This window comes from Mastomys coucha, unplaced genomic scaffold, assembly GCF_008632895.1.
Source record: "Mastomys coucha isolate ucsf_1 unplaced genomic scaffold, UCSF_Mcou_1 pScaffold5, whole genome shotgun sequence".
NCBI classification, from domain to species: Eukaryota; Metazoa; Chordata; class Mammalia; order Rodentia; family Muridae; genus Mastomys; species Mastomys coucha.
In genome coordinates, this window is record NW_022196911.1 from 45,153,691 (window position 1) to 45,173,330 (window position 19,640).

At 39.9% G+C, this 19,640-nt stretch overlaps 1 protein-coding gene across 5 annotated transcripts in view; it reads left to right on the plus strand.

The window, feature by feature from the left end:
- Positions 1 to 19,640, plus strand: part of Rnf130 (ring finger protein 130) — a 108,917-nt gene that overhangs the window by 40,444 nt on the left and 48,833 nt on the right. For all 5 annotated transcript variants that reach the window (XR_004113677.1, XR_004113676.1, XR_004113675.1 and 2 more), the window contains exon 3: positions 9,850 to 10,100. Coding sequence is in view for 2 of the 5 variants with exons in the window: in XM_031354370.1 (XP_031210230.1) it covers positions 9,850 to 10,100 (251 nt within the window). In the remaining 3 variants the exon portion in view is untranslated. The remainder of the gene's footprint in view (positions 1 to 9,849; positions 10,101 to 19,640) is intronic.

Genomic DNA, 19,640 nt, shown 5'->3' on the forward strand with positions numbered 1-19,640 from the left:
TTCCTCTTCTTCTTCTTCTTCTTCTTCCTCTTCTTCTTCTTCTTCTTCTTCTTCTTCTTCTTCTTCTTTTTTAATGACAAAGAAAGGTCTAGAACAAGATTACCAAGTGAGCTCACAGCCAAGAGGTAGTATGAGAAGAGGAGAAGTTGCACTTAAGTACTCACCTTAGTTAGGGTTACTATTGCTGTGATGAAACACCATGACCAAGAAAAACAACTGGAGGAAGAAAAGGCTTATTTGATTTCCACTTCCATATTACTATTCACCATGAAGGAAGTTGGGGCAGGAACTCCAACAGGGCAAAACTGTGGAGGCAGGAGCTGATGCAGAGGCCATAGAAGAGTGTTGCTTACTGGCTTGCACTCTTAGCTTGCTCAGCATGCTTTCTTATAGAACCCAGGACCATCAGCCTAGGGGTAGACCCATCCACAATGGCCTGGGCCCTCCCACAGCAATCAGTAATTAAGAAAATACCTTACAGGCTTGCTTGCAGACCAATCTTCTGGAAGCATTTTCTCAATTGAGATTCCCTCCTCTCAGATAACGACGGCTTGTGTCAAGTTGACATAAAGCTATCCAGCACTGTGTATTTGTCTCTTAACTTTCCTTGTGTGAGATAGAAGAGTAAAAGAACATGGATTCAGAAGATCCTTGCTCTTTTTGAAGATAACCTAGTCCAGTATTCTAGTGATTATCAGTGACTAGTCAGTGATGAAGACTCACCTGATAGCAGGCACATTTGGCTGCCCTGTGGTCTCACAGCAGGAGAGTCCAGTCTTCAGTTGGTGCTGTGAGAGTTTGTGGACTAGGTGGATGCTATAGTGCTGACATTGCCACGATTGCACTGCAGCTGCTTTCACGCCTGTGTACTTCGTTGGTGGAACTCTATCTTCCAGTGTCATGGTGTCCTTTGTCTCTCCTTGCATAATGTACTGCCTTGTCCCGTGTGTCCCACGTCTTGACTCTCAACTACTTATCCACTTGTTGTTCTGCTGTAATACTGAGCAACTTCAGATGCATATCCTAACCTAAAGTTTTTCCTCAGGTCTTTCAACCATTGATTTCTTTAGGGGTCTGGTCCCATCGATGTTCCCCAGGGTCTTCACACCTCATTTAACTGTTACTCTCAAGTCTCAAATTCAGTATTATGCTTTCTGATCACTGCCTCTGGCAATTGTTCTCTCTCCTTTCTTTTTGCTTTCTAGAAAATTCCAGTTTCCCAGACACATTTTCTATCTTTTTCCTAATTTTCCTTCTAACTCCACTATTTTATTTTTCTTCAGCCATTACCAATCACTTATAAGCCTTCTTTTTTTATTTTTTTGGTTTTTTCGAAACAGAATTTCTCTGTGTAGCCTTGGCTGTCCTGGAACTCACTCTGTAGACCAGGCTGGCCTCGAACTCAGAAATCCACCTGCCTCTGCCTCCCAAGTGCTGGGATAAATCGTATACATGTGTTTTATCTTCATGTATGCACATGCACATATGTTCTTGGTGTCTTCATAGTCCAGGAAAAGGTGTTAGGTCCCCTGAAACTGGAAATTGGCTGTTCTGAGCCACCATGTGGGTGCTGGGAACCAAACTGGCTCCTGTTATGAGCTGCTCTTAATGGCTGAGCCATTTCTCCAGCCCCACAATCAGTTTCTTTGAGCAACAGTTTCTTTGAGCTCCAGTGAGGAGCAAAAACTGTCTAAAATATGGCTCACCAGATAGCCTCAGAACAATTTGGGTCTCTAACTGCCTTGAACATTGGGCTGAGGAATTTGGGCTGGAAGGAAAAAGCAAAGGCATTTGAACAGAAAAGTGACAGGACAAATCTGTGTTTTAAAAAACTAGTAATAAATCTTAGCAAGAAATTTATAATTGGAACATGCATCCCTTATATCTATCAAAATTCTGCTCTGCTCCTCTCTAATGCTGGAGAAAACCTATGGCTTCAAGCTTGCTGGGCAAGTACTCTGCCACCAAACTACACCCCTGCCTTCATGGTTTGAATGAGAAGCCTCTCACCACTGGGTTCCTACTGTTCAGGAAGGGTTAGGAGGTATGGCCTTCTTGGAGAAAGTGTGTCATTGAGAACGGGCTTTGAGGTTTCAAAAGACTTACACATTCCCAGTATGCCATCTGCCTCCTACTTGTGGATCAAATGTGAGCTGTGCTTTGCCATCATGGGCTCTAACCCTCTGAAACCATAAGCCCAATTAAAAGCTTTCTTTTATAAGTCACCTTGGTCATAGTGTTTTGATACAGCAATAAAAAAAGTAATGGAAACTTCTGCCAAACATGAAAAAAGGAAAAATTGTAGATACATAATTAAGGACTTGAGTCAGTGGAGCCATCAGAGAGCAGACAGATGATACAGGTGAAAAGCAGAGTGGAACTCGGCTGCCCCTTGACAGCTAAACTGAGTGTTACATCTGTCTTATCATCTCAGTAGACATTCTAGAACTTTGAGGTGATTTAAATCTCTTTTCATTTACCTTCTGGTGTTCTGTTTACCATCCATGGGCTCTGCAGGAATAGCTCTAGTTATAAAGGTGCCATTGAAGGTCCTTGTGGTGCATGACTTTAATTCTCTGGAGGCTAAGACAGGAGGATCTCTTCAAGTTCCAGGACACCCAGGGATACACAAAGAAATGTTGTCTCAAAACAAAAATCAAAAATAAAATGGGGGGGGGGGGGAGAATGAGCATGCCCTTGAGATTCTGTAAAGAGAAGTTTCCTGAAATTGTCTGTCTCTGAGTTTTGAAATTCCTTAGAGCTTTGCAAAGTAACTTGAACTTAACTGACAGATTCAAATGTTGGCCTGTTTTAAGAGAGATCTTACACAGAGATGTTATTTTCTAGAAGAAAGGTGAGCTTGCAGCAGAAAAGCTAAGCTACCTTTCTCCATTTGTCAACTGGGACTTCAGGTAGCTCTTCTCCCCACCCCCAACATCTTTCTGAGTCGTCTTTTGTAAGAATTCCAGCTGCACTGTGCTGGGCACAAGACTTATTCCAAAATGAGGTAAGGAAGGAGTCTCTGCTACTTCCCACCTGGGAAGACTCTGAGCTGAGGCCTGAATCTTGTTGCCATAAAGGAGGGAGGGTCCTGTTGGTCTGCAGGTAGCTGAGTGCCTCCTGAGTTAGTAGGGAACAGCTGAGATGGAAATGGAGCTCTCCATTCTGGAGTAGGCTTTTTGAGTTCCTCTTATTATTTTCTGTGAATAACAAGAGATCACTCATTAGCTGTAGCATTAGCATCTGCAGTGAAATTTGGAGTCAATGCCTATTTAAAAAGAGAAACTGACATTCAGAAGGGTTTTACAGCTTGCATCGATTTGAATCTTAGACCTTCTAAGTCCAGAGTCTCAAAAGAGGCTACTTCTATGGTTCCTAATTGGGCATCTCAAAGTTGATTTTATTGTAAGCTCGATTACAGTGGCATTGTATTTTCCCACTCAACCTTTTTCATTGAAATAGAGACTGTCTGGTAGTCAGTGCTGTGTTGGGCTGCTTGCTTGCTTGTTTTTTCGGAAAGACAGATGGCCCAGCAGCTCTGTGGCCTGTAGTGGTAGTAGCTTGGCACTGGGAATTGAACTAGAGCCTTACATTTGCTGCACTAGTCCACTGCCACTGAGCTCTGTCCCTTAACCCCTTTTAATTTTCTTACTGTGTGTTTATTGTTTTTCAGACAAAGCCTTACTCTGTAGCTTAGATTGTCCTGTAATTCAGTGAAATCTTCCTGCCTCAGCTTCCCCAATGCTATGATTATAAGCATGAACCATCTTACCCAGTCTCCTCTTTTTAATTATTTTATTGTTACTTTTAGAGACAGAGTCTTGTGTATTCAGGCCTCAAAACTGTTATATAACTGAAGACGACCTTGAATTTCTGACCCTTCTACCTCCTAAGTACCAGGGTTACAGGTGCCATCGTGCTTGATTTTGTGTAATACTGGGGATCAAACCTTGGGCTTTGTGCACACTAGGCAAACACTGTACCAACTGAACCACACCTTAGCCCTCCTTTTTAAATTTTTAATCATTTTGAGACTATTTTGTTGACTTAAGTAGGCTTCCCGTGAACTTGGTGTCCTCTTGCCTCTACCTCCTGAGAGCTGTGATTACAAGGGCGTAGCACCAGGCCCAACTTCATTCTGTTTTCATGGGGATAAAGATGAATAGAAAATATTGTTAATGGCTCTGATGATAGAATCACTTCTGGCGATTAGAAAATAACAGTTTTGTAGATGCCAGTATAGTAATTATTTCATCAGTGGATACTGAGAGCATTGAGTAAAAGCTTTTTGGGGCTCTCAACTATTCACAGGATCAGAAAGTATTACTCTACAGATTGTTTATTAATTAATAGAAATACATTTATTTATAATGAAATCTGGCAGGTATTAGTTATTCAAGTCATAGGTTTGCTATAATGAAAGTAAACACCCTTTGCTTCCTGAGGTGATTCCCTGGAGAGGGAGAGAGGCGAGGAAGGAAGAGGTTATCATAGCTCTCCTACCAACAATACAAGAACATCCATCAGGAACAGATCCATTGAATCTACATAGAAAGGCATTTTCAATATGTCTGTCTTACACTATTCAGAAAGGGCAGCAGCTTGCAACTTGGTGGTTCACAGCTGTTGCCCTCTTACTTGAAGTGAGGGCAAGAATATCCGGAGCACAAGGTTGTCTTCAGCTATAGCAAGTTTTGAGGCCAACCTGGACTATGTAATACCTAGTCTTGAAAAACAAAAACGGCTGGCAAGATGACTAGGCAGGAAAGGGCACTTCCTACCAACCTGGACAACCTAAATTCAGTCCCTGGAGTCCACTGATGGAAGGAGAGAACTAACTCCTGCAAGTTTTACTCTAACCCCAAATGCGTCATAGCACATGAGCGTGTGTATGTGTATGTGTGTGTGTGTGTGTGTGTGTGTGTGTGTGCACACGCGCGCTTGCGCGCGCACAGAGAATAATAAATAAATAAAATCTGTTTTTTCTTAAGTCAGTATCATAAACAGTGGACTAAAAATGACTAAGAAACTATTTTAGATCAAAGGAAATGAAGGGAATTCCCTCACAGGGCTGGGCTCCCTCCCAGAGCCCAGATTAGACACAAATCACACACAAACACCTATTTTCACAGAGAGATCCTTTATTAAGCTGGGAATAAAGGTAAAAATGGTTGCTCTCTAACTTAGGCAGAAAAACAGCAGCAAATGACCTTGCAGATGCAATTTTTCGGAAGAGAAAAAAGGGGTAGAAGGTCTGTGTTACAATGGACTAGGATGTAGTGATATGTTTTGATTGGGCATGTTAATTATGTGAACCAAAAGGGGCTTTTGATTGCTGGACCTTGGTAGTCAGCCTCAGGAATGAGTCTGCATGAGAAAATGTCCAAATAAGGGAATAGACCCTATGGCTAGCTTTAGGGATATAATCTGTGGTTTACAGGGGAGAGGGAGGGAAAAGGGCAAGGCCTAGCAGTGCCATGTTTGCCAAATATGGGCATGCTAGAGCCCTTCAGAAAACTAATGAGACAAGATAGCCAGGTACAGTTCCATAGCCCTTGGTTGACTTGTTAGGCTGAGCCAGAATATCTGAATATGAAGTGTATTAAATACAATACATTTTATCAGAAGTAAAATTTTAATATATTGTATGCATCTGAAATAAACCTTGTTCTTAGAAGATACTGTTGAATTATCAAAGATTGAAATGTCCTATTGGTTGCAATCTGTTCTCAGTTGGTCCAGAAAAAAAAAAAAATGTAGAAAGGCAGAAGTGTTTCCTGTTTGCAAATCTAAACAAAGATTATCTGAATACTCCCATAGTATTGAAATTGTTTCATTTGAAAATTCCCAAAATACTGGCACTGGGGAGATGGCTCAGCAGTTAACATCATTGACTGCTCTTCTGAAGACCAGAGTTCAATTCCCAGCACCCATATGGCAGTTCCCAACTATCTATAACTACAGTTCCAGACACTCTCACACATGAATATATATATATATGCAGGCATAATACCAATATGCATAGAATAAAAATAAATAAATTATGAAGAAAACAAGAAAAGAGAATTCCCAGAATAAAAAAGGAAGAATTGCAAATTTAAGTAGCCATGTTAAGGTACTAAAAAAAAAAAAAAAACGCAAATTCCTATTAAAGAATAAGTTGGCAGGCTAGAGAGATGGTTCAGTAGTTACAAGTGCTTGCTGTTCTCCCAAAGAGCTCCCAGTAGGACAGTTCACAATCACCTGTAATACCAGTTCCAGAAAATCAATGGCAGATAGATACACAAACATATACATATAAACATAAAATTAAGTAATAACTTTTTGTTGTTGGTCTTGTTTTTCAAGACACGGTTTCTCTGTGTGGCCCTGACTGTCCTGGAACTCATTCTATAGACCAGGTTAGCCTCCAACTCACAGAGATCCACCTGCCACTGCCTCCAGAGTGCTGGGATTAAAAGATCATGTTATTCTTTATTTCACTGTCATCTAAGAAATTAATAATAGCTATGGTGGTTTGAATGAGAAGGTTCTCCATAGGTGCTCCTATTTGGACATTTGGTCTCCAGTGGGTGGTACCATTTGGGGATGTTTTGGAAATGTGGCCTTGTTGGAGTCCAGCTTTGAGAGTTTAAAGATTCCCAGGATTTACTACTGCTCTCTCTCTTAGTGCTTGTGGTTCAAGTTGTAAGACTGGGAGATGACTCAGAGGTTTAGAGTGCATTCTGCTGTAGGAGAGGGCCTGAGTTGAGTTCCCAGCACACACACCAGGCCTCTCACAACTGCCTGTAACTCCCCAGGGGATCTGTGACTCCTTCTGGTCTCCACTGGCAACTACAACTTGCATGCAAAAGCCACACACATAAACACATAATTGAAATTAAAATTAACAATGTTTTTAAAAGGATGTGAGCTCTCGGCATCCAGTTCCTACTACCATACCTGCTGTTTGCTGCCATGCTTCCCCACCATGATAGAACTGTAAGCCAAGAAAGCCCTTCCTTCTATAAGTTGCTTTGGCCATGGTATTTAACCACAGCAGAAGAAAAGGAACATGTAGCTGTGTGATTGTTGAAAGGTGTGGAACTCCAGAGCCATGTCTTGGTATTTCAGAACACAAGCATAGAGATGGTCTTGCCACATGTTTTGTATCTGCTTAAATGTTTCCATTACTGCAATTTAATTAACCTTTCTCTCCTACCAGTTACTGCTACTCTAATCCTAATTTTATCCTGAGAGTTAAGTTTCCTCTTTTGTCATCATCCCTACTGAATCTGCACCAATTCTCCCAAGAGTTTTTTGTTTTGTTTTGTTTTTAAGGTTTATTTACTTTTGTTTAATGTATATGTACCTGCATGAGTCTATGTGCACCATGTGTGCAAGAGTACTTGAAGGCCAGAAGAGAGTGTCAGTTCCATCTAGAACTGGAGTTATAGTAGTTATGAGCTACCATATTGGTGCTAGGGACCAAACCTCGTCCTCTGCAAGATCAACCAGTGCTCTTAGCCATCTCTTTAGTCCGATCCCCATTTGTAAATGTCTGAGCTATCTTATTAGGTTCTTTGAACCCAGCCCAGCTCTAGTTGTTGGGGAGAAAAGGACATTTTTTTCTAGGAGGGTTTGCAATGTGCTTCATCACCTCCGTAAGAGATCACTGCCTTCACTAGTGTTCGAATGTGCCGCTGTGACTTTTTGATTTTATCATTTTCGGTCTCCTCGGGCACCATTGCCCAGTCTCCTGCCTATGCTAGGGTAATGAAGCTACAGTGAGATTTATTCACTCTTGTCCTCCGAACAATCAGTATTGACAAGTGTTGAACTAATTAAAATTTTCTTTCCCAAACAGCTTTCCTGTTGAGATTAGTTGACGCGCCCATTTAGTGTTCGGTTAAGGAAATCACTGGATTGGTTCCCCTGGCTACCTGTGCAGATCTCCCCACTGCTTTTCCAGCTTGAGTCTTCAAGAGGGAGCCTCAGAACTGATTTCTAAAACCAATTGTACTTGGTGTGATTATAAAGCAATGAGACTGATTGTCATATGTCGTTTGTGGGATCCGTCTCAGTTACTTTATAGCCATACCTGGTATCTTAACACCACAGATCATGCCTGTTGATCAACATTGTAAAAGCACAAATTTAAGGTTTCTAAATGGAAATTTAAACTGGTTTAGCATTCTTTTATGATTCTTTTTAACTCACTGACCAGAGGCAGATGTTAATAATGCTAGTTTTAATTTTGTTGTTTCATTTTTGTTTATAGACTTTTTTAAGCAAAAATAAACTGATAAACTACACTCTAATAAAGTGACTAAAACAGTTTTGAATACAGTACGATACAAATATATATTCCATTGGGCTATATTTTTCTCAAAACTTCTGTTACTGAGTTTCTGTTGCATCTCATCTTGACTGCTAAAGGTGGTAACAAGACATAAAAACAAGTATTTTTAATATTCATTTGAAGGAGCCTTCAAAAGGTCTGCTCTTGGGATACTCTGTTTGCTTGTTTTTAGAGGATTTGTATTTGTATTTGTATTTGGATGCACAACCCTTCTTTATACTCACCTAAGTGGTTATAATTTTCTTTTCCCCAAAATAATAGGGGAAGTCTAGCCTCCTGTCTTTTTCCAGGACTTTGGAAAAGATAGATTGTAAAAGTTGCATGTTGTCACAATTAACTTTCCCTTAAGATAGGACAGCTGCCGACAGCTGCATGTGGCAGAGAACCTTCCCTGTCACCTTAAAATAAACTGAAAAGCTGTTCCATATTGGAGGACAGATAGGATAGTGGTCTGTGCTGACCTTGGGGGAGTAGCTGCTTACTTTGACTTAAAACAGCCTCTCAAAGCTGGGTGTGGTGGCGCACGCCTTTAATCCCAGCACTTGGGAGGCAGAGGCAGGTGGATTTCTGAGTTCGAGGCCAGCCTGGTCTACAGAGTGAGCTCCAGGACAGCCAGGGCTATACAGAGAAACCCTGTCTCAAAAAACCAAAAAAAAAAAACAGCCCCTCAAAACCAACTGAACCATCCTTGTAATCAAAATATAATTTGTGCCTGTTGGCAGAACTCTGAACAGCTTTTAGAAGCTGAAGGCTTTAGGTACCATTACAGGTAGTAGTCCAGAAGGTTGAAACTTGGGCCTGCCTACAGGATTTGATAGCACTAGGAATGGTTAAACAAGGGGGAAAACTGTAACATAAAACTCAAGTTTGAGGCCAGCCTAGGCAACATGAGATGCTGCCTCCAAATTGAGTAGGGAAAATTGTTTAGTTTGAAATCCAGAAGTGCTCTGGAAGGAGCTTTACTCCAAACAGAAGACCAAAGTTAGTTTCAAATGTTGTCAGTGAAAGATGTTGCCATTTGGCACTTGTCACTCTGTAGCCAAGCGTGTGCCCTAAGAAGTACCCTTTTTTTCTGTTTCTTATACCAGTTCTTTGCTCAGCAGTGCACGTTAGGATGATTAGTGCAAGAACCACCGATTTAGACCATAAACAACAGCGCTTTTCTGTTAGAACTTTCAAGAGCCTTTGCTATAGGACGGTTTTTTACTGTGTACTCACCCTAATGTAGTCACAGGTGGCTGCTTTCACAGAGCTTCTGAATGCAACTGTAAGGCAGTTTATGCATTGTTAACACCAAATTTGCTTTATGAATTACCTGTTTGGAGTATTGTCCATGTTCTCACGCCTGTCAGTGTGCACAGCTACAGCCTCATGTCAGTTGAACTGGAATCTGTAAACCTTAGCAAAACATTATGGTAATTTCTCTATGGAGCATATGTGTATATTTATTTGATGTGTCTATGAATTTCAGATGTCACTTGAGTCTGTGTATTTGTTTCACATTACAGGCACGGGAGATATTATTGCTGTCATGATAACAGAATTGAGGGGTAAGGATATTTTGAGTTATCTGGAGAAAAACATCTCTGTACAAATGACAATAGCTGTTGGAACTCGAATGCCGCCAAAGAACTTCAGCCGTGGCTCCCTAGTCTTCGTGTCAATATCCTTTATTGTTTTGATGATTATTTCTTCAGCGTGGCTCATATTCTACTTCATTCAGAAGATCAGGTACACAAATGCTCGCGACAGGAACCAGGTGAGCTAACCAGTACTCTAACCAGCCATAATCCATGAGGATCTTGTGATCATACAGCTTAAATACTTCTTTATGTAATGTATTTAAAAACAAAACCAACAGCAACAACAAGATAAAAACATGCCAAGTATGGTGCTGTACCCTGTAATACCTGCACTCAGGGTTTTGAGGCTAGCTGGACCATGCAGCGAGTTCCAGGATGGTCTGAGCTTTACAGCTAGCTACATAGCCAGACTCTATCTCAGTTTTAAAAAGAAAAAGAAATGAAAGAAAATGTTGTTTTACATAATCACACTATGACTATCAAAGTAAATGGGCATGTGTGCTTCTGTTTGACTCCATTAAATGCAGATTCGTGTACTCACCACAAAGGCTGTAGGATAGCTTTTCTGTAAGGAAAGGGTCCAATATTCTCTCATAGTCAGAGACTCTCCTTTCCCCTAACTCTTTACCATCACTAACTTAATCCTCATTTCTGGTGTCATTTCAAGAATGCTGTATAGATAGTCAGGGTGTACTTCACCTGGAGAGCTATGTTTCTTCTTTGTTCAGCATAATTCCCGTGAAGTCCTTCTAAGCTGTATATATCATTAATTCTCTTTTTATTGGTGAGTAGTATTCCATGGTATGGGTGTGCTAGAGTTTACTTAGCTAGTCACTCATTGAAGAATAGCTGAATAATCTTCAACTTGGGAATCTAATAGATTAGCTATGATGGTCATGTACTGCTTTTGTCTGACCATACGTTTTCATTTCCCTGAAATAAAAGTATAACACCAAATAAGTAAATGTTTAGTTTAGTTTTTTGTTTGTTTGTTTGTTTGTTTTTAAAGTGTGCCTTTTTCCAGTATGTGGCTGCTCCAGTTTCTTCACACCACGTCTTGACAGGATTTGGTGGAATAATATTTCTTTTGTGATTGTAATATTCATTTCTCCCATGGTCACCTATATGAGCATCTGTATGTGTATTTGTGTATGTGTGTATTATGTCCACTGTACCCAAGTTTGTGGGTGCAGAAATGTAGTTTCATGTCCTCATACTTGTATAGCAGGCACCATGCTGATAGCCATCTCCCTACCCTGACCATATTTTCAAGTGCGTCAGTGAAATGTCTTAAATCTCTTTCCTGTTTTCTTCCTGGACTCTTTGTCTTTTACTGTTGAGAATTTTTAAATCCATGTCTCTGTGCACCACATGCATACAGTGACCTCGGAAAACAGGGAGAGTGTTAGATATCCTGGGGCTGGAGTTACAGGCAGTTGTGAACCACCATATGGATGCTAGGAATCAAACCCAGGTTCTCTGGAAGAGCAGCCAGTGCTCTTAACCATTGAGTCATCTCCTTACCATTTTTTTTATGTATTTAGATACAATATTTGCTATGTCAGATAATGTGTTTGCAAATACTTTTCTCCCAGTTTGTCTATTCAGTTACTTTAATAGTCTTGAAAAACAAATTGTTGAGGATTTTCTAATTTTGATAAAGTTTCATTTCTGAATTTTTCCTTGAAATTGTACACTTGATATCAATTGTAAAAAGCTCTTTGTCACACAAAGATTTTCTCTAACTGTTTAAAGCCTTATGTTTTAGAGTCAAGTCTACAGGTCATTTGGCTGAAGAGGTTTCTCTTCTAATGCACACATTTTGTGCTATACATTTCTCTCAGCACTTTTTAAGCTTTCCCTCACAGGTTTTGGCACATTCAGTTCTGTATTCTCCTGCCTCAGGCCCCCAAGCCTTGCATATTTTTTCATTTAACACTTCTTCGACCTGTGTAATAAGAACTGCTTCATTTCCAGTTTAGAATCTGCTGTAAAGTGGAGAGAGCTAATGATGCTTAATTTGCTTGTGTTATCAGAAAAATTCTGGTTTTAGTTCTTTCTAATTTTTAGACTGCTTATGACCCAAGGTGTAGTTAATATTGGTGTTCTACATGTATAGAAGATCATGTGTGTTGTGCCAATGGGTGCATGTACTAGAGATGTCTGAGCAGCGCACTCAGCTTGCTTGTGTGAGCAGCAAGAGTCGGGAGATCACCTTCCCACTGAGTAAAAGCAGTGCCAGATTGGGAGGATGAGTAAAGTTTTCTCTTTGGCACTTAACTAAAATGGAGCAGACACTGCTGTGGAGGTTTCCCGACTCGAGTCCACTCTTTTCCGGGTATCAGGCTTCTGTTGGCTGTGGCTGTTCCTGTAGGCAGTTCTGGGCTGAAGATTCTGCAACACAGTGTTGGGAATCTGTGGGGCAGGCAGTAAGGGACCTAGAGCCCTCAGCACCTGGCGTCTATTCAAGGCCAGGCTCTTCCTCTTTACCAGGATGGTAGTATGTGCTAGCTTAAAAATAAATTGGGGCTGGCGAGATGGCTCAGCAGGTAAGAGTACTATCTGCTCTTCCAAAGGTCCTGAGTTTCGATGCCAGCAACCACATGGTGGCTCACAACCATCTGTAATGGGATCTAATGCCCTCTTCTGGTGTGTCTGAAGACAGCTACAGTATATTACGCTGGAGCGAGCAGGATCAGAGCGAGCAGGGCCGGAGCAAGCAAAGACGGAGCGAGTGGGGCCGGAGCCAGCAGAGCTGGAGCGAGCAGGCTCTCCTGAGTTCAATTACCAGCAACCACATGATGGCTCATAGCCATCCATACAGCTACGGTGTACTCATACACATACAAACAAACAAACAAACAAATAAATAAATAAATAAATAAAAATTGAAGATTTGTATTTATTATTATTAAATACCATATGAATAACAAATAATTTTATTATACTATATCACATGGGACACCAAAAGTAGGATAATCAGGAGTTCTTCTGAAAACATTTTAATCAGAAGTCCAGTGATAATATTAGACCTCAATGGGGCACATCCAAAAGCCTTTGAAAAACTTACAGTTGTCCTAGGAGCCTTGTGCTTGATGATTGTGCTTTAATTAGCACCCTCAGTGGGTCCTGCATGTGATGAAGGAGTAAAAGCTCACCATCCGGCACAAGCCACAGTGGTCACTTGTTTCCTAGCATTTGTTGCAGTTCCTTTCAAAGCATCCCTCTCCAGATGATCCTTTAGTAGAAAGTGATGTTCTGACCTTTTTTCCTCTTTCCGTTTTCCCTAAGGTTGAGAAATGCTTGATGAAATTTTTATGTGGCTTAAAAAGCTTAGCTTATTAAAGTTTAATGTGAAGGTGGCAGTAGCTCAACTGGTTGGAACCTTAGGCTATTTTAAAGAGGAAGCCTGAGGTATTAGCAAAGAAAAAACTGGGTTGAAAGGAAAACTGAGATTTTCCTCACAGAATGCTATCTTGATGCTGGCTACTCAGAAGGGCCACATATTCTAAGTAACTTCCCACCATTGGGTAGTAGTTACACTCAAGATCATTTTGCATGTGGCATGAAAATCAAGTGGTTTTCCTTGGAGTTTACTACTGAATCTATAGTGTGTCTTCCTGATAAACCATCACAATACCTAAGTATTGTATTGATAACAAGATAATATGCAAATTTAGACCTACTTACTTTTTGTGTGTATGTGTACACACACCCTCTGTCTTAGTCAGGGTTTCTGTTCCTGCACAAACATCATGACCAATAAGCAAGTTGGGGAGGAAAGGGTTTATTCAGCTTCCACATTGCTGTTGATCACCAAAGGAAGTCAGGACTGGAACTCAAGCAGTTCAGGAAGCAGGAGCTGATGCAGAGGCCATGGAGGGATGTTACTTATTAGCTTGCTTCCCCTGAATTGCTCAGCTTTCCTTCTTATAGAACCCAAGACTTCCAGCACAGGGATGGTACCACCCAGTGGGCCCTCCCTCTTGATCACTAATTGAGAATTACAGCTGAGAATTACAACTGGATCTATCTCATGGCAGCTCAAGGGAGGCTCCTTTCTTTGTGATAACTCCAGCTTGTGTCAAGTTGACACACAAAACCAGCCAGTACACCCTCCTACATGTTTGAGGAGATCAGAGCACAGCTTTCAGTTCTAGGCATTGATCTCATATCAGGCTTGCACAAGAATACCTTTACTCACTAACTCGAAGGCCTGACTTAGACCTTTGAATCCTTCAGGGAGAGTTATTTTATACCTAATGGTAGATGTTTGGTGGTTTTATATTGAAAGTTTCATGAATATTTTTTGAGAGATGTAAATTTTTAAAAACAATTCCATGATTAATATTGCATTTTTGTATTAGACCTTAAGTCACTGTAACAAAATTACAGATACAGAGAAAGATTTTTAGCTCAAAGATCCAGAGATTTAAGTCCCATTGTCACCAGGTTCTGTTGCCTTTAGGCCTGTAGTAAAGAAGACACATGGAGGAAAACTATTACAGGGAGAGCCACTTTCATCATGGCAACCAGCAAGCAAAGAGGAGAGACAGGCAGGGCATGAACATGCTACCCTTCAAGCCAGGTGTGATGGTACATGCTTGGAGACAGAAAAAGTAGTTATTCAAGGTTATCCTTGTCTACATAGTGAGTTTGAGACCAGCCTGAGCTGTGTGAGACTTTTTCTCAGAAGAAGAGGGAAAAAGATACTCTTCACCTCCTAGTTCCCCCTTCCTCCAGTTAAGCCCTGCCTTCTACACTCACTGTCTGCCAGTAGTCTGTCAGATTCCATTCATCAGTGCACTGCTTAAACCATTGACTGGTCAGAGCCTTGATAGCCTCATCCTCTGTAGGGATGCCATCATAGGCACCAGAGATGTGTAGTACTCATTTTCTAGGCATCTCTCAATCCACTCAAGTTGTCAAAATTAAACAGCAGTTTTTAATCCTAAAGCAGTTAAATTTGATTCCTAAAGCAGAAATAAGTTATTTTAATGTTGAATAATAAGCCAGATATAACTGTTTTTTCAAGTTAATAGCCACCTTAAGTTTAAAATACCTTCTTAGGGAAACTTTTTAGAACATGCATATAAATTATAAAGTATTTAAACTTGTGAAGCGTCTTTAATATGTATTACAGTATTTCTGGCTTTGTCAATGCCTCATAGTTACTGAAATAATTTTTATTGCCCAGTTTTGCCTTAGTATCAAACCAAGAATGTATTTGCATGCCTGATATAGATATATACAGAATTAAGCTGGGCGTGGTAGTGCACATCTTTAATTCCAGCCCTCAAAAAGTAGAGGCAGTTGGATCTTTGAATCCAAGGCCAGCCTGGTCTACAAAGTAAGTTCCAGGACAGCCAAGACTACACAGGGAAACCCTGTCTTAAAAAACAAAGCACATACACACACACACACACACACAAAAAAAAAAAACAAACAAAAAATTTTATATATATTGAGTTTCCTTGCATCAAGAAAGCTAATGATTTGCACTTACACAGTTAATCTTTAAAATGACAGGTTTTACTACTTTCTATAATGAGATAGATGGAAATAGTATATATATATATATATATATATATATATATATATATATATATATATATATATATTGTAAAGATTTTTCTCCAGTGAAGAAGTCTATGGTCAAAAAAAGACAAGACTTATTTTATCATTTTCACATGGTAGAGTGAATCTTGTTTATTATGTTTTTCAGGGATTAACAATTTCTGAAAAACTGGGAAAGTACATATTTTGAGCTAAACAGTGTTTTGTCATTTGTTTTAGATACTGCAAATACTCAGATTCCTCCTTTATTAATGATCAGTATATATAAATAAATAGGACTGTCTATAGAGAGACTTCATACCTTTTCAAATGTTATACAACAATTTAAGGTTTCATTTTTTTCTGCCTTTAAGATCAAGGTGTTTTGAAGACATTCAGTATAAACCCTTGTGATTTAGCAAAGAGTTTGCTTGGAGTGTCACACTGAGTCAGTGCAAATAGAAAGTGAGAAGGCCAACAGGTGTAATCCAGGCCCTGCGTGATAGAAACCCTTTTGGAGGCTCTTATTGTTCTTGGTGAGTCATAGACCCTTCACAGAGGATGCAGTGATGTTTGAGCTGAATTTCCTTTCAGAGAATGAATAAGACTTAAGACCTCATCAGACAGATTGAAGGGAAGTGGATCATTTTCCACAGAGAAAAGAATAATTGAACAGCAGAACATTAGGAGTTGAAGAAAGAAAAGCGAGGACTGTAAACCAGTGTTAGATGGGTAATTAGATGATGGTGGGGTTGAATCACAGGCTTAAGAGTTTGAGTTTTATTCTCTAAGGAGTAAGGGGTCAATCAAGCTTTTCTAAAGGTACAGTAATACTAAAGCGGAATGATGAGACCCAGGTTCAGTTAGAGACCTTGTCTCAAGATGGAGAGTAAGACAGAAGATGCCTAATGTCATCCTTTGGCCTCTACATGAACATACATACATACACAAACACATCTGCACACATGTATATACCATACACAAATTGCATACACAATAAATAAGTAAAATGAATAGAGAACATCTTAAAATGAAATGTATATACTTAAAATGATAAATACTCAGCTTCCTTCATAGGTTAAATATATGATCTGACTATATTGAAATAGCATTTCTTATTGTGCCATTTGCCAAAGAAATCTAAAATTTGGTGACAAGCTTTTTTGGCAGTTATAGAGCAAATTCTTTGGGTTGATAATGGTTCTTTTGAGGAGGCAATTTATAATGCCCAGTCTAATTACATAAGTGATTATCCTTTGTCTTAACCTCACATCAGACTAGTAGTCTAACATGATGATAAATTTACAGAAGATAAAAATGGTAGCTGTGCCAGGTGGTGGTGGCACTCAGGAGGCAGAGGCATGTGGATCTCTGAGTTCCAGGACAGCCAAGGATACACAGAGAAACCATGTCTCCGAAAAAAGCAAAACAAACAAACAAAAAAGTAGCTGTACTAGTCTGATCATCCTAGTGTTGCTTATGACAACAAGACTTGAAATTATCAAATCTCTAGCAGTAGAGATCTGATTGTTAAAGTAGTACTCTGCATAGTCAGTACTGAGTGATTTGGACTCATCCATTGCTGTAAACATGAAGAGAGCACTCACTGATGGCCACTATGTGCTTCTATAGAGTGGTGTCTTAGATGTATTATTAAGGTAAAAGCAAGCTACAGAGATTTGACATATGTAGTTATAAACAGAGGGGCTAGGAAAATGCATTCATATGTATGGATATACATAGCATATATATCTACATGCATGCATACTTAACATGTGTATGTTTAATTTTAGAATGAAACGACATAATGATAAAACAGTAAATATTATTTGGAGAGGAAAGGAAACAGGGTGGAAGAAGCTGGAAGTTAAGCTTCCTGTCTTCATTGCATGGTTCTGGATTTGGAATCACATGTTTAAATAATGCATTAATTGCCAGAATGAAAGGAAGGTGGTGTGATGCCATGTATTTGTAGTCCAGGTACTCAGGAGCCTGAGGCAGGGGGATTGCTTTGAGCCCAGAAGTTTGAGGCCAGGTCAGCTTGGGAAACATAAATGAATTAAGTAAAAATTAAAAATAAATGTAAACACTCTACTTGAAATGGTGGCACAATTGCAGAGAGGTTATTCAGACAATCTGTATCAATATAATAATTCATTCTCTGGGAATTTTATACAATTTATTCTGATTATATTAACCCCATAATTCTACCTAGATCTACCCTCCCACTTCAACTTCATATCTTCTTTAAATAACCCTCTTTAAATATCCAGTTTGTGCTTGTTAGAGCCTTAGGAAACCTGATTCTCCCTCCCCAGAAGCCATCAGTCTGTCAGTATCTCCTCAACTAGGAGTGAGGGATCATGAACCTTTCCCTCTCCGTGCTCCAACACTGGCTGCCTTGACCTTGATCTGTACAAACAACCATAGCTGCTGTGAATTCATGGGTGTGATTGTCCAGAAAACACTAAAAAAGATTTATTTATTTTTATGTTATGTATGGGAGTGTTTGTATATATGACTGTGTGTGTGTATGTGTGTGTATTTGCACCATTTGCATGTTTGGTGACCTCAAAAGTCTGAAGAGGGTAAGGGTGATGAATACCCTGGAACCAGGGTTACTGATGACTATAAACTACTATGTGAGTGCTAGGAATTAACTTGGGTTTTCTGCAAGAGCAAGTATGCTTAACTGATGGGCTATCTCTGCTGATCCAAAGGAACTTTTTTTTTTTAGTAATACATTTCTTTTGAAGTAAAGTCTAAGTTTCAATCTGTAGTTGTAATTGTTAGCAGTAGTAAGATAAAAACACAATGAATGAAATTAAAAATCAAAATTGTAGCCAAGCAGTGGTGGCGCATACCTTTAATCCCAGTACTTGGGAGGCAGAGACCAGTGGATTTCTGAGTTTGAGGCCAGCCTGGTCTACAGAGTGAGTTCCAGGACAGCCGGGGCTACGCAGAAAAGCTATAATAATAATAATAATAATAATAATAATAATAATAATAATAATAATAATAATAATAATAATAATAGAAATTCAGTGCTCCGGAAATGGCTCCATAGTAAAGTGCATGCTCTGCGTGCATGAGGACTGACTTAGGATCCAGAGCACCTACATAAAATGCCTGTACTCTCAGCACTGAGAAGAAGTAGATCCCCTAGCTCACTGGCTAGCCAGTCTAGGGAGTTAGTGAGCTCCAAGTTCTGTGAGACCCTGTTCCCAAAACAAAGAATGAAAGACGACTTCCAGCGTCAACCTCTGCCCTACACCCAGGCATACACAGACACAGAACAAAACCTGTGAGAATTTTGGCATATGAGAAATAATGGTGTGTGTTCCAGTCAGAACAATCAGAAATCCTTGGGAACTGTGCTTTTCAAGAGATGTGTAAGACGAGCCTCTGCCATGAAACAGGGCTACTGTTTGTAGACACTTGAATTAGTACTAAAAGTGTCTAGGTATCTTCTTTTTTTTCCTGGCTTTTATCTTGCAGTCCTGAGAGTAATATCCAGGCCTGTATGTGCTAGCCAATCTGTGTGTCATCTTAAAGCATCTGTCTAGGTCCTAGATGAGGATGTTAGCGAACACAAGGAATAAAAATGACCAGCACAGTAGGTGTATTCTGTGCTAGGGCCCCCAGGGCTTCAAGCATGCCCAGCAGGCATACTACCAGCTGAGTCTCAACTCCAGTGCTAACAACCGGTTTATTAAAGGATGAGCCAGAGCCATCAAAATGGCTCAGTGGCTAAAGTTGTTGACCACTCAGCCTGACAGCCTGAGTTTCATCACCAGAACCTATATAATAGAAGGAGAAAATTGGCTCCCATAAGTTATATTCTGATCTCTGCACACTCAGTATGTTAAGCATGTGGCACATGCAATAAATTAATTAGTTAAAATAAAAATGTAATGGACCAAGTGAAAAATAATATCAGGGAGAAACAAACAGCCAGATTTAAAATGTGGAGTGTTGTATAAGACAAATAACCTAGTTTGTCTTTTTAAAATGATAAATAAAAGCCATGTGTGGAAGCCCAGTTCTATAATCTTAGCATTCACCAGATAGAGCCATAAACATTGCAAGGTTAGTATGGGTTACAAAATACTGTCTATCTGCTTGTCTCATCTCTCTTAATCTCTCTCTCTCTCTCTCTC